The sequence below is a fragment of the Thermobia domestica genome, chromosome 9 (genome assembly GCF_964235325.1).
Source record: "Thermobia domestica chromosome 9, izTheDome1.hap1.1, whole genome shotgun sequence".
In the NCBI taxonomy this organism is placed as follows: Eukaryota; Metazoa; Arthropoda; class Insecta; order Zygentoma; family Lepismatidae; genus Thermobia; species Thermobia domestica.
This window is the reverse complement of record NC_137462.1, coordinates 151,960,502-151,977,106: the sequence shown is the minus strand read 5'-3', so window position 1 is coordinate 151,977,106 and position 16,605 is coordinate 151,960,502. Positions and strand designations below refer to the sequence as shown.

The 16,605-nt window shown below is 34.3% G+C and overlaps 1 protein-coding gene across 1 annotated transcript in view; it reads left to right on the top strand.

Moving 5' to 3' along the window:
- Nucleotides 1-16,605, top strand: part of Vps39 (vacuolar protein sorting 39) — an 80,608-nt gene that overhangs the window by 24,939 nt on the left and 39,064 nt on the right. The window contains exons 5-8 of the mRNA XM_081772006.1: nt 4,395-4,572; nt 8,592-8,833; nt 10,954-11,083; nt 15,239-15,381. Of these exons, the coding sequence (XP_081628132.1) occupies nt 4,395-4,572; nt 8,592-8,833; nt 10,954-11,083; nt 15,239-15,381 (693 nt within the window). The remainder of the gene's footprint in view (nt 1-4,394; nt 4,573-8,591; nt 8,834-10,953; nt 11,084-15,238; nt 15,382-16,605) is intronic.

Below are 16,605 nucleotides of genomic sequence, written 5' to 3'. Positions count from 1 at the left end.
ATACAGTGTTTCCGTAAAGTTGCGCAACCCAAAGTTTGATTGCGTATATCTTTTGAACGAGACTTGAAACAAATGTAAGCGTGTTCTATGTAGATATTTTCGATATAATGACAGATGTTGGAATTTGTGACGATTTTGTGTAGTAATGAAAGGAAGATCGAAAGTGTTAAAATAAAAAAGTCCGAAATGAACAAAATCATTATTGAGTTGCAGAAAACTAATTTCCTGAGGGTGAATCTCTGTGTATATGTACAGTATGCATCAACGTTTATTCATTGGTGCGAAAATGTGACAATGCAATGTTGCCATGTAAAAAGGTTATTTAGTGCAAGTCTGTATTTTTTTTTTTTTTTTCAAAAACGCAGCCCTTGCAAACACTGTTATTGTAAAATTACTGCAACAGATGTGGTTTAGGTTAATTATTGATGAGCAATGAGAATTTGCGCATAATTAATAACCTGAGTTTTTATGCAAAAAATTGCGATAAAATTTACTTACAGCTGGCAATCCTGGAATCCTCGTGAAAAGAGAAGATCAACTTACAGCAAATGCTCGAAGTGGCTCCCGCATTCTTGTAGACACAAACGCTTCACCATGTTTCTTGACATCTTTTTAAGAGTGTTTCTGGTGATTGATTGAATTTCTGTTTAAATGTTCGTCTTCAGTTCCTCAATGGGCCGGTGTTATCCTTATACACCACATTTTTAGGTAACGCGATAAGAAAAAAACAGGTGGTGTTAAGTTCGGAGAACGGGAGGGCCATAAATTTTTGGAGATGATGTGGTCACCAAAAAATCCCGTTAACATTTGCTGTAAATCGTACTTCTATTTCTACGAGGATTCCAGTTGCCAGCTGTAGGTAATTTTTAACGCAATTTTTTTGCATAAAATCTCAGGTTATCAATTATGCGCAAATTCTCATTGCTTAACAATTAACCTAAAACACACCTGTTGCAGTAATTTTACAACAACAGTGTTTGCAGGGGCTGCATTTCTGTCAAAAAATACCCATTTTACGGACTTGAATTAAATAACCTTTTCACATAACAACATTGCATTAACTTTGTCACATTTTCGCACCAATGGATAAACGTTGATGCGTACTGCACATCAGGGTTGGCTGGTTTAAACCAAAAAGAAAAAAAAAAGAACGAAAAATGCTTTAAATCGTGTGAACTTCATGGTGACGTTTCCACATATCAAACCATCCGTATTACGTTTATCTACTTTTCACCTTTTAATCAAGGGGTCCCGTGTTTAATTCTCGGTCGAACCACAACCCATCTTTCAAGTGTAAACCAAGTTGCGATTCGAGGTGTCCCTCTAAGCGAAAGTTTTCTCCGTGATAACCTTAGTATTTCATAAGCACGTTAAGCCTAAACATACGAAATGAAACCAAATTATGTATTTCTACTTGAATGAATGCCTGTTGGTTTATAAAGAAGCCAAGCTTGCTGAAATATATTGATAGAAATTGCCAAATTTATCAACTGCCTATGTAACTTCCAACATCAGCTTGGATTTGACTTGGTTTTAATTTTATTGAATGATATCTACATACCAAATTTGTAATTTAATACCTCAGTTTTAGCGTAGTGATTATGATACGTTGACCTTAAAAATTTACATACAAATACATTTAAAGTAATAACAGGATTTTCCCAGTGGCTAAGGCGTGAGTTTCCCGATTTATATCTAATTCTGTATAATGTTTTTACTTGTGTAACTATTTATCTTTTTGTCCTTCTGAAATGACTCTTGACATTTATATTAACAAGTAGGCCTATGTAAAGATCAGTACAACGTATTTTTATCAGGAGTCCTTCGTGAGTGAGTCGGCAATCGCATTTGTGACCAATTAGTCCCATTTTCATGTCCAAATGGACAATTTCTCTTGGATGTAAGCCGAGAAGCGGTATGGATTCCGCTTTAAGCTTATTTGACCCCTTCCAGCATAACCTTGTTGTTGCATAATAACACCATGGCGAAACAAACTAATTTCTGTCCATATTTAATATAAATACATAGAATAAATTATTTAAACAACAAAAAAAAAAACTGATTTAAACCCAAAAAAAAAAAGGGTTTAAACAAAAAAAAAAAAACTTTTTTTGGTTTTTTGCCAACCCTGCTGCACATATACACAGAGATTTACCCTCAGGAAATTAGTTTTCTGCAACTCAATATTGATTTTCTTCATTTTGGACATCTTTTATTTTACGCTTTCAATACTTTCTTTCGTTACTACACAAAAATGTTACCAATTCCAACATCTGTCATGATCTCGAAAATATCTGCCTAGAACACGCTTACATTTGTTTCAAGTCTGAGGTCTTTATCGGTCTTGGTTCAAAAAGTATATGAAATCAAACTTCGGTTGCGCAACTTTACGAACACACTGTATTACTTCTGTTTAAAGTTGCTGTTGTCCAAACTAACGTAGGATGTTTGGTTTCGACACAACGTTTTTACTTCAAGTCATTGGTGACTAGTTAGTACGCATTACATGATTGTACTCGTACCAAACGACTGTATTAAGTTTTCTCGGTTTCATATATACTTTTTATAAGTGTTCCACGACACATACAGCAAAGAATACGATCACATCCTTCACACCATTAATGCTAAAGCGTCATAAATTCACGTTTAGTTACGGACTTGCGAGTTTCATTACTGATTGATAATATTTGCATTAGTATATCGTTGCCTGAAAAAAATAATAATAATAATAATAAAAAAAAAAGGTACGGTGGCCAAGTAGTAGAGTCCCTGGTTCGATCCCTGTCCAAGTAGGTTTGTGATGGACATCATCATATCCGTTGGTTTTCTTGGTGTACTACCGTTTCCTCCCACATACTTATTCCATCGATTCTTTCATTATCATTCACTTATTTTGGTCATCCGTCTCTCTTAACCTAAAGTGTATATAAGCGTGGGACGTTAAACTGAAAGATTTCAGTTCATTTCATTTTCGTTACAAGGAAAACAAATTAACAGAAACATTTATCGAACAGTACCAACTAAACTAAATTATAACGTAAGCGCTTCTAGTTCAATATTGATTATGTTGTGCGATAATATTTTTACTACTTTATGATAAGTAATTTGTTCGTTTTACACTATTATTTAAGTGTATTATGAAGTAGTATGTAGAAGTTCCAGGAGTTATTTTTTAAGGAAGAGATGTAGATACTCTGTTTCAAGAAAAGATACGTGGCAATTCGGTTTATTACATGTTTTAATCTGGCGAACGGTAATATTTGTTGAAGGTATGTGTAGTGTGTCTTACAGAATGTTCTAATTCAATCAGAAGTGTATTATCAAGACGTGGAAGAGTTTTCTTTAGGCCATCTTAAGTAAGACCTGTGCATGTATCTCAACTATTTGGATGATCTTGGAATCAGCTGCTGTTAAATGTCAGTTTTTAGTTAATGATGATGTATTTTATATTGCATTATATTAAATTTTAGTAAACCACCTTTCACAAAGAATTATACGAGGCTTGTTAGGAAAGTAAACTTTTTCACGTTAGGAAAAAAATATATATATCAAAATGTAAATATAACACTGGCAGTAACTTTAATCTATAAGATGAGGATTGGGAGTGATTCGTCAATCGTCAATTCTGCTCTGAGTCCTGTGCGAAGAGCACGCGTTAGAAGTGGCAGCGAAATACCGAATCCCTTTAGATGTGATTTGGTCACCAAGAGGTTGCTTGCACATTTTCAATGGGACGTCCTTGAGCATCTTCCACAGAGCCCCGACCTTACATCTAGCGACTACCGTCTTTTCGTGTGCCTAAAGAAACATCTTAATGGAAAGCACTTTGACGACAATGATGAGGTCAGGGAAAAAGGTACAACTTGATTCCAAGTACAGGCGCCGGATTTTTACGATTGTGAGATGCAAAAACTTGTCCCACGTTTGAACAAATTTTTGAACAGTGGTGGCACGTGTATGGAAAAATATCTTCTGTACCAGTGTAGCTTTCTTTGCATTCAATGCAGTTCGTGTCTTAATTTTCGTTTGTCTCTTTACTTTCCTGACAAGCCTCGCATTAATTATATTTAACAATTGTAGTATTCTTAACAGTAGAAATGTACTAGAAATTGCATTTGACGTTTTTCTCTTTCACAGTCTTTGTAGAATAAAATAGCATTATTTTAGAAATATTGTCTGAGAACTGGGAAATATATACTGTTAATATAATCGTCCTCCCTTGGACTTCACAGTAATATCAGATTGAACTTTTTTTTTTTTCCTTCGGAAATTACTACTTAATAAGGGAACAGTAGTTTCCGAAGAACTTTTTAATTGGATGTTAGTATTAGATAGTACGTAAAATAACACAATTTTCCTCTATCTGACAAGATTTGTATTTTCTTTTTCTGCAGCTTTCTGGCAAGACGCATGAATTGTTTCCAACGGGGAAATATCCTGAGCCAAGTATAACAAAATTGACAGACACTGTTTTTGCGTTGGGTAAAGATAACCAGTCTATTTTTATGAATACGGATTGTCAACCAACTCAGAAGTATGCTGTGAAATGGTCAGAAGTGCCGATAAGTCTTGGTATATATTATATTCTATGTAATACTGTAAAATAATTAGTCTTACCAAATTTTTAAAATAATAAAGTTATTATATTGTTCAGAAGAAATTACTAAGAGACTATTCAAGTTAGATTCTTGCCTCTGTATTTCTCTGAAAGTAACTGAAAGAAATGGAAAGTGTCTTAGAACTTCACGGTTACTATGTAGTAGTTTGGTGAAATTTTATGAGAAGTAGAGTTGATAAACACGTTATGAGCACGTGACATAGTAGGTTGCACATCTACAATGAAAACCGATTTTGTCAGTTTTCGGGTAGATGTAGATAGTGTGTGTGGAAATGGTTGTCAGAACATAATTCATCACAATTTAATGATCTTGCGATGAAATACAGCGACGTTATGGTGTGAAGTGCACAGTGCCGTGCCGTGGAAAATCAGCGCCCAAGTGTACCCCGGCACCCCGTACATATGAGTGAGGTCGACAGACCAGCCGTGAAGCGCCACCATGAGGTCCACCCTTACTTCTGCGCTCGGGGCCATCTCCCCGCTCGCTTTCCCCCACGGTACGCCACTGGAAATGCAATTTGGTAAGGTGGTCATAGTGACCTACGATAGATACATCAGTGCTGCGCAATACCTAGAGTTATTCCCATATAGACTGCTACCCTTCTTTGAAACAAGTGAACTGTCACGAGACAGCACACATTCATAGATTACGGAGCAGTATATCGTAAGACAAAGCTGACCATCTGCTGAAAGAGGGGAAAATAAGGTTAAAACTCTGCCTGACGTGGACAGTCTGACATAAATCCTATAAGAAATGATTGATGGCTTCCACAGCAAACTTACGGATATAAATAAATTCGCTTACAAACTACAGTTACTTGAGGTACTCAGTGGAGAATTGTACCATCAGTCATATACCATCAATAACTTACTGGATACTATATAACGTAGTGTTGAAGCTTTACATGCTGCCAAAGGGAGCTCCAAGACCAGAAATTGTTCCTTCTGTGGACTGGTACGTAGCAATGAATACGGGTTTTTCGGGTGGCTAGCTACTTACGTTAGTTTATTTTTTAACCATGAAATGATGCGAATTTTGTCTTCACATTCTTAATAATAACTTATAGAGCTAGTTGTTGATAATAGTTGAACAGTATAATGTGATTTGTAGATGAATTCAGACTCGCGAATAGAGCCATAAATGAAGACAAAATGTAAATAATAAAAGATATTAACTCTTGGCGGCATAATTTTAGGTCGTTTTTTCTCAGCCACATCAGGACTTCTTCAACACTAGATCTTCTTATGTCCTTATATATATGTTTTATATAGTAAACGTAGACTTTTTGTTTGTACTATAAGTAAACCATGTGTACAAACCAATGTTCAGTATGATTTCTTTTATCTGAGAAGTGTCCTGAAGTACATATAATCATAGTTGAAATAAAAGGCACCGTTGAGCTGAGTGAGCTTACCAGCAACACGAGGACAATATGCAAATTGCAGTTAGCTTCTATCATGGGCAGCAGAGAGATTGTGAAAGACATTTCTCGAGGACACGATTAGTCCTTGCAAAATCTTGAAAGACTCAAAATATGAGCAACCTTATCTTGTGTCACGAAGTAATTGAACTTCAATCCAGTGAGCTCCTTCGTGGCTAAGCGGTTAGCGTACGTGCCTTTGGCGTGGGAGACCCGGGTTCGATTCCCGGCGGGAGCTCATGTGCTTCGGATTCCATGTTAATCAGTAGGTCCCATCTCATATAGCCTTGCTGCTGAAAGGGACGTTAAACTCAAAATCAACTCAACTGAACTTCAATCTAACAGGTTCAGTATGCGCTGACACCGTTATCGATGACCACTGAAAATATATGTGACGATTCTTGCCTTCCGATGGAACATTTTTGAAACAAAATAAACAATCTTACTTATCATAATTGTAACGAATTCAGGTTGTTGGAAAAGATACGATATTTGAATTATTCATCATGTGTCTTATAGCATCTATCAGCAGTTGTTCTTATGCTCCGATTTGGGGGTACAAATGTTTCATGATCCTTCCCAACTTCTGAGTTATAGGGCGAAGTCAGACGCTTGCTTCATCGAATGTACTTTTTATATTTTCGAATTCTGCAGAAAAAAATTAATCATGAAGACTCTTTACATGGTAACCATAGAAAGACTAAAATCAAATACAAACTCAAAAGTGGTACGTAACGATTCAGAATTGAATTTTGAGTTTAAGGTATGTTGTCTAATGGAAATTGTCTTCTCGCGCGTGGACGTATAAATAAATTACTATAGGTAATGTTTTTGTTGCGGGACATTTTTAATAATCGTAATAACTTTCTCCTAACACCGTATAAAACTAGATGAAAAATATTCAAGTCTAAGAAGGATTTTGATAATAATAGTAAAGAGAAAGAGTAAACGTGAGTGAATCATAAAGAACTTTGCTCGCTAAGCTCAAAAGATTTTGGAAAATTGTCGTACGTATAGAAAGACGAAGAAAAAATACGCAATACGAAGCGAGTCAGAAGTAAAACTTTCCGCAATGCAAAATAGAGTTTAAAACAAGTGGTAGATAGTTGTATTGAAGAAATTTGATATCCATATTTCTTGCTAACGCTCTCTATTTACTTGATAATTTAAATACATAATTTGATATGCTCTGTTGGTGCAAATGAAACTGCAGAAATTTTGGAAAGTAATCAGTATATATTTTTTTTTTCTCTCATCTCACTTTGTAAAACCCTTATCCATATGTAGAGAATTGTTTCAAATAAAGATGTTTTAATTTTATTTTTAGTTTAATGTCCCACAATTATGCATAAACACTGAGGGAGACAGTGATGATGATAATGAATGAAATGGTGGAATGAAAAAAACTATGGAAAACGGGACAACTCATCCCACAGTGTTTTTCCTCAAAGCCCATTTTGTATTTTATTTGTGTTTTAATATCTTATATCATTAGTAAACTTACGTATAGATTTATATTGTAGCAGTACACTTATATATATATATATATATATATATATATATATATATATATATATATATATATATATATATATATATATATATATATAGATAGATAGATAGATAGATAGATAGATGGATAGTTGTAATTAGAAAGCCGTTTAGAAGTAAATTGATGACTAGGATGCTTTAAACATGATTGAATATAGTCCGTAACCTCATTACTATATCTGTTTTATTTCACTATTTTTTTTCCTAATTTGCTTTGTGCAGTAACGTTATATTTGCACAAAGCAAATTCTTGATTTATAATTGTGCGTGGGTATTCTTTGGGGTTCTCCCATTTCCTCCCACTTTATTCATTCCACCATTTCATTCATCACTCATCATCACCGTCTCCTTTAGCCTAAGCGGCATAACCGTGGGACGTTAAACTCAAAGATTTCATTTTTTTTCTTGGTTTATTATCAAGGATGCATCCCTACAAAGTGTGCGAGAAGTCCCCATATCCCTAGGTTTGAGGAACACAGAATAATGTGAATGTAATCAGTTGTGGTATTGACAACACTGGTTTCATGGTAACAGATAGTACTGTATGGTATCCCTGTGTTCAAGGTCACGTAGAACATTTCAGTTGTGAAGCCTGGATAGTATGAATGGTTGCCAGATGAGGATCGATTAGTGACATGTGTGGGTGTAGAAACGACCGCACACAAGGCGAACAATGACACAGAAGTAATGACTGCGTTTAGAGATCGCTTTGGCAATGACCTGCTTGATTGGGAGAAGGAAGCCTTTTAAAGTATAACTCCTCAGATGATCTGCAATATGGCAAGGAGGACATTGAGACACATACAGCATGATGGACCAAGCACAGATCCACTGGATATATATTTCGTATATGTAAGTACTAAATGTGTTCTAAAATAAACTAAAATTACATTGACATTGCTCTTCGCGATATTCAAACCTAGGTCTACGGGGACTTCTCGGACACGGTGTTGTTTACAAACAGCAAAAAGTGAACTACTTTCATTTGCTTTATATTTCAGCTTACGATGAGCCATACCTACTGGCCGTTCTTACAGATGGTGTAGAAATTAGAACAGTGGAGCCGTGTTTGAACATTCAAAGTATGAAACTTACTAAACCAAAGCTTATATGTCGCTGTAAACAGGGACAAGTGTATGTTGCTTCTCTTACCCACGTGTGGTGTTTGCAGCTAGTACCTGTTGCGCAGCAAATCAAGTTGCTTGTAGAGGAGAAACAGTTTCATCTTGCCTTGAAACTTACGGTAAGCAGATTTAATTTTTAAGGAACGTAAAAAAGTTCGTCTTGAAGTTATAGATGTAAAATATGTATCAGTGATTTGATGAGTAACTACATGGGTTAAAAAATCTTATAATTCGTGGATGGATTTTAACGAAACTTCAAAACACGCTAACGTTTACTTCATCTGATTTTAATTGAAATATTTCCGGACACTGTATATAATGGCTGAAAAAAATAAAATAAAATAAATAAATAAATAAATAAATGAGACTATTCGACGTAATGCTTTTGTGGGGTGCGCTGTCTGTTACACGATAATTTTCGTTAAACAGTTAAAATAAAAGAACAGAACGTGACAATTCCTTGAAGTTGACATATATAAAAAAACTAGTCGAGGTGGAAAAAAGGGTTGAACTTAATTTTAGCCTGGAAGTTTTTTTTATAATTAGATGACGAACATGTTGTTGATATAGTTAATAAAACTAGGAATGTATATATATTGTCAGGATTGAAACGTGAAGCGTATACTTACATATTAAAGCCAAATGAAACAAATTACTTACCAGGATATACTTTTAAAAATTGTATAATGCAATTAAGAGGAAGTAAACTATTTGCGCTTTCGGTAATGGCTCATTAAATGTGGAAGGAAAGAAGTAAAGAGAAAAGAAATCGTAAAGAACAGAACAATAACTGAAAAACAACCAGCTAAGCGCCATATTTAACTTAAATATCAAAATAGAAACTAAACATAGCTAACTTATCGGAGCATAGAAAAAAAATTAAAGTCCGTCCGTAAGTAGAATTTCATTTTTCAAATGAGATCTTGTAAAGTGACAATAAGAAGCATTAGAGGTAAGACATTCCCTTGTTTCAAATTGTTATAAATCTCGAAAGAACGCGATAGCTTCCTTTTTATTTGCATCCGTATTGTTTTATTAAAACATGCCCTCCCCAACATTACAATTAATTCTCTTAGAAATCCCGACTCTTCCAGAATATATTTAGTCTATCTCTTTTAACTGAATTTATAGGTTGTGTTAAAGCCTATGTATACTTGGTGAACCGTAGCGTTATATCCCTACTTTTTTCTAATATCTGTGTAATGTAGAATATTTGGTTCAGTGTTAGACCTATTACGTTCAAAACCACGTCGGTGATTCCAATTATTATTTATGTGTGGAGTTAACTACGTACAAGAATATTGCACAATATCTTGCTCCTTTATACCTACTAATTCCTTGATAATTACACTGCTTTCTCGCCTTAAGTATAGACATTATCTCTAATGCTTCCCAGCTCCTCCGTGGCTAACCGGTTAGCGTACGCGCCTTTGGCGTGGGAGACCCGAGTTCGATTCCCGGTGGAAGCTCATGTGGTTCGGATTCCACGTAAATCAGTAGGTCCACGTCTCATATAGCCTCGCTGCTGAACGGGACGTAAAAAACTCAAAATCAATCAATCTAATGCTTCCCATTCCTGGGATTTCTTTTTGCTGCATTAAAGAGATCAATCAGTGGATCTGCTTGAGTAAGGTGACATATCCCGCGCTGAATACTTCTGTAGTTCGGTTGAAATAGAAGCAGCCTTGAAATGTAGGAAGACATTGTAATTTAAGGTAGGAAAAGTCGCTAGTAAATTCATAATTAACAAGGGAAGTTATTCTAAGATGTAATGCACTTTTGACCACTTCTCCAAATATACTGTACTTCAAGGCAGCATATAATTTACAGAATTTATGGTAATGCATATGCAATATATATGGTACAGTGCGTAGAGGGTAGCGCGTATGGTATGTATGGGTGGATGTGTAGAGTGCGGTAAGTCAAAAGTTAGTGTTTCAGAAAAGTCGCATTTCAAAGTTCAGATATAAGTCCAAAAATCCGGTTTTGGGTTTCAGACATAAATCTAAAAAAATAGTCGTATTAACATGAAGAGCTACAACATCTAAATCATTTTCCCAAAACCGGAATTTGGATTTATGTCTGTACTTTCAAATGCGATTTCTCTAAAATACTAATTTTTGACTTAACGCGCTTTACACACACACACCCGCCATATATTATAATGCATATATATAGTTGAAATTAACATTATTTTCAGTTAATCAAAGTTGCTAAATATGTCAATTGTATTTTTCAGAACATATCAGAGGAGACCCCAGAAGAGAAGGAGAAAAGTATATATCAAATTCAAACATTGTATGCATTTGATTTATTCAATAATCGCAAATTTCACGAATCCATGAAGGAATTCATTAAGTTAAAGACAGGTTGGTATGAAAACTTCAGTGATATTTTTTAAATGATTTTACATTTATTTTAACCCTTTCGGGACCTAATGGCCAAAGTGACATACGGGTTGTCACTTACTTAATCTTCTGCTGTGTGAACGCTAATTAAGATATTGGGGCGATTTTTTTTTTTCTACGCAAAATATGGTTGGGCCATAGTTTATCCTGATGGTATTTATTTTTTCTGAGTATCGAATTTCCTTCCCAAATATGAGCCCAAATTAAAAAAATCGTCGGTCCTTGGCACTTTACCTCCTGGAAAGGAACTGGATGAGGTATTTATACTCTGAGAAGAATTGTTTTATATATATTAATCCCTGGACAATAGTTTTTCTTTGACCTTATAATTATATATTTAAATTGTAATTTATATGACCGTGTGCGTGGGTTTTCTCGGGGTTCTTCAGTTTCCTCCCACTTTCTTCATTCCACCATTTGAATCATTTCTCATGATCACCGTCTCCTTTAGCCTAACCGGTATAATCGTGGGACGTAAAACTCAGAGATTTCATTTTGTAATTTATATGAATGCAGTGTAATTGTCATTTCGGTTAACAAGTTTTAGTAATTAAAATCTATATCAATAATTTAATATTATGTCTCTATTACCTACACTAATATCAATATACATAGGTCAATTAAAATAACGTTACGTTCTGGAAACTGTTACGAAATATTTTAATTTTCGAATTTCGGATTTTCTTGTCTAGCTTTTTAGTATAACTTCCTTCGTTTCAGAGAGATCTACCTAGGACTTGTCAGGGGTATATCTCATATAGATACATCATTTTTTTTTTTTTGACGAATTTGACCAACTCACAATCAGTGTTGCCAACTAGGAAAATTAAAAGTTTCCTATTTTCCGTCAAAAAATCAAAATTTTCAAAACTTAAATTTATAAATCCGTACCTATACGTAAGAACGCAAATCAACTTACACCAGTCTAACATCAGTCCTTACTAAACAACAGAAAATACGGATCGTTACAATCGGATAATTAGGAGATGCACGAAAAATTCGAATTTAGGTTTTAAAACTTGATTGTTTTACTTTTGTACTTACCATAATCATTTTTTAAAATTACAAGCTTCGATTCTTAGATATCGACATGATACTTCTGTAATATATTAATGTAGAACCAATGTTTATTTTAAGATTGTTCGCATCTGTCTGGTAGCAGTGTTTCCAACCATAGATTTTTTTAAAATTAATGCTTAGTTTATTAGACATCGTCATGATACTTCTACGATGTATTAATGGGGTACCAAAGTTTATTTTAAGATAGTTTGTGTAGTTTGTGTCTATGTGATAGCAGTGTTTACAGCCACAGCAAATTATAATTCTCGATTTCAAGTGAAAAATTCGGAAAATTTCCCACTTTTACCTCTTGTTGGCTACATTGAAACAAACGTAGCAGCATCTAAAAGCCTCATCTTTGGTCTACACAACGTACCAGAGTAAGTTCCAGTAGAATAATTACGGAAACCGCAGCACCTATATGACTGTTTAATTTTGCTTCCGAGGCGAAAAAAAAGTGTCAAAATTTCGTGTGGACGATAAGAGAATTTTTTTTCTTTCTGTCTTTGTATGGCAGCCAACAACTTCCCATTTTTACTGTGAGTCGTCGACACACCAAAGAACTCGGACTTATGTGGCGACAGTGGTGCCAGCTCAAAAAAATCTTAAAATTCGGTTAGGAAAGTTTTTGTAAATTTTCACCACTACATTTCCCTCCATAATTTCCCTTCCGTTGGCAACACTTCAACCAAACTTACGCCATAAAATTGCCACATCCTTCTTCTAAAATATAAGGTCTTAACTATATCAATCGGGTAAATAGTCTCTGAATTATAATTCATTAACTGAAAGTCTACGAAAACGCCGAAAATGACCTAGTCCCGAAAGGGTTAAAAATCTAATATATTGTGTTTACCAGGTTCATGTTAAATGATGTATATTTTAAAATTTAATGGGAGGAGGTTATAATGGGAGTTAGTCCATTTGTGAAGTATTTCTTGATTTTGATTCTTTATTTTGACCATGTTGGTCTCAAGAATGGTGCATTCATTTGGTGCAGAGGGCTGTAGGTTCACTTCCGTTGATTTAATTTTCTGATTGACGTTATGGTTCACTTACGTGATCTCTTGATTGATATTATAATATTCTTATGTTTTCCGAACATTCTCCGCTTTTTCCTATTTTCTTCAGTGATGATCAAGGTCATCTTCCCAAAGGTGTTGCAACATTTGGCTGTCGTATGGATGCCATTTCTTGTGCAGAGCTTATACTATATTTCCTGTGTGTGTGAATAGTTTCACCGTACTTGAAATTCCATTTCAGTTCCATCAGGCCTTTGCTAGAATAACACCATGTTAGTTCTATGCGACGGATGAACTTAGTAAATTGTCAGTAGTCTTCAAATGCGCTCAGTAATTATCGAAATACACGGTAACTTCAGTCAATAATTAATTTCAGTGATATATTTATAGAGTTGTATTTTATTGAAAATATTATATTTCTTAATGCTAGTCCGCGGAAAATACGTGTAACTGCAAAATGTAATGTAGCAATTTCACTAAGCCAGAACACCTTTTATCTAAACGTCACTATTCTCCTCGTGGAAATTTGAGGAAATGCCCGGGTTGATCTAGAGATACAAGCTATATTATAATAATAATAATAATCAAACATACCCACACTCTATATGTTTTACAGTGTACATAATAATTTCATTTGCAAATTTCAGTGGTACACATGCTCACAGAAAAATTGCACACACCATTTATAGTTTTGATAGGATTACTAGGTTACAAGCACAATTCAAAATTATCTATTTTCATATGAAAGCTTGTGACTCCTATCACTTTTGCACATTAGTGGATTTTTCGTCACAGTCATTCAGGTGCTGCATTCGAATTGGAGCTCGTTTAGATTTTCACTCTTCAACATCTTTTTCTCTTTATCTTGACATTTTGGCTTCCTAACTCAAAGAAAGAGATCCATTCTGTTTCAAGGAGATGAAATAACTTTCATTATTGGGACTTCCTTTTAGTTACATTATGGTAATCAAACTAAACAAAACTCCTCCCTTGAACTTGCTTTGTTAAGTTATGTAAGTACTGTAAGTACTAAGAACTGGATAATATTTGAAATGTGATAGTTGATATAATGTGCGTTATAATTAGTAAGTTGAAGACTTTTCATGCAACATTCGCGTAAAAGTACTCAATTCGTATAAACTAGTGAAATTCGAGGTTTAAAAAAATACCAGATTTTGTCGTGATTCGTCACAAAAATAATTTTAATCACTATATTGTCACTTCGCATGTTTTCGGTGTCTTCGTTTAAACGAATTTTTTGTCCTCTTACATGTAAACTATGAAATTACTGGGTGAATGTGATAATTAGTAATAGTTCCTTCATTTTATTATTATTTAAAATATCGTTGCATATATTTAGTCTCATTACGTTATTACTTTAGTTGGGAGTATTATACCCGAGATGAAGATGTAGTATTAACAACCTGGGAGCTGTCCCTAGTATATCTGATAATATGTATTTTGTCTGTGGGTGAAAAAGTATATTATATCGTGACTGGGGCTCAAGCTCTGAGCGTTATATTATCTCACATCAATGAGATCTATTAGATGTAGATGTTTCTATCGTCGTAGTTTTTTTTATTTAAGAGGAGTATTTTTTTCCTCATTGAAGTTCAGCGTTCTTTTTCAGCAACTTGGCTATATGAGACATGTACCTATAGTTCAAGGTGGAATCCAACTCCAGTCACGATATAATTGAGTATGCGTTTAATTCTCTCCTGTCAAATTGATCCAAGGTCTCCTAAGATGCACAAATTAGCCACTAGATCAGCAAGCAGTTATTGTGTATATTTCGTGTTGTTAAATACTACATATTACTTCCACATTTTGCAGAGTTTTGCAAGTGTAAGAAGAATTTAAAGTTTGTTTAAGTTTTGGCGAATAATTGACTTTTAAATAATCAACCAGGTAAACTGGGAACAAACATTGATTCAATCTTAAGATTTATGTAGGGAGAACAATGAAAAATAATGAGTTTTTAATTCTAACTTGTTTGTTAGTAAATATTAACTTTATTTTTTTCTTTACTCTATAGAACCATATGAAGTAATACGCTTATTTCCCGATCTCTTGCCACAACAAGTTCGTAACCAAGAAAATGATTCCAAACCTCCGCTAAAATTAGAGGGACGAGACTTAGAAAATGGTTTGCTAGCCTTAATTGAATTTTTAACTGAGGTAAGAAGTTGCTTGTTAACCTTGATTGAATTTTAACTTCCACTTATGTATTTCGAGCTAAAAAGATATATACTTGCTTTCAGCTTTGAGACCATAAGCTAAGATTCTTCTCATGTTTGATTTCTTATTTCTTATTATAAAACTAAAGATAATGACTTGTGGGAGAGAGGTCGAGAAAGCTGAAACTAATCATAGAATCATTAAAAACTAAACTTTCAAACATTCTATTTTAAAGTTAAAAGAGTTCTACGTTGCGGGAAAAGCTTTTTCGTATGCTATGCATGTTTAAACATAGGGTTCTTAGAATCTTTGAAGCGTTGAATTATATCCTTTCATTACAATATTTCGTTTCCTCATTGGAAACTTCATCGGGTACTTCTACTCAGAATAACTAATCGATTGCTTATGATTACATCCTATAGATGTCCCCTGTTACAGAAACCCAAAAACTTCCACTTTTCATTTCAGCACCATAGTGTACTTAGATTTTGATATTTACAGTATAATTTCCCAGGTAGGTTTCATCTTCCCTACTAGCTTGTTTCCGAATCTATTTCCCATTGTACTATCCCATTCTGAGAAGAATGGTTGTTAGAAATGTGTCCAGGTAACAGATTGATTCCTAAATGGAGAAAATAAATCTTAATACTTACAAACACAATTTAAAAGAACTTTTGATTACCATGAATTATTATGTAACTGTGAACTTGTATGTCTCGAAAAACAAATGTGTTTTCGGTTTAAGAGTATTTTGCTCTGCAGCAACGTAATAATAAATTGATGATTATTATTGATAGTGATCTATTCAGCTCAATTTTAATCTCTTTACAAACAATAGAGAGCAGAATCTTATTTTAGCTTTCCATATAAGCTAAAATTAGTTTTTCCCTCCATTAACGTATTAATTTTGCTCTTACGAAGTCAAGATGTGCATAAGCGTAATTGAACAGAATTTGTCTTTTAACACAAAACTGTTAAAAGGGCAGTAGCGGATATGTGTGAAATGTCAATGAATCAAATTTTGCCTCAGCCACTAAAGTTAGCCGATTTCTATTATCATCAGGAAGCACAAAGACTATTTTTATTTTTTTCTTTTCTTAATACTACTATTTTAGATCTTGAGCTTTGGAGGAAAAGTTCCTTTTGTTTGAGTGTAAACTATGTATCCTCTGCATAGTAACTAAACTACGTTTGACATGTAGCGACTAACTCGTACAATAATGA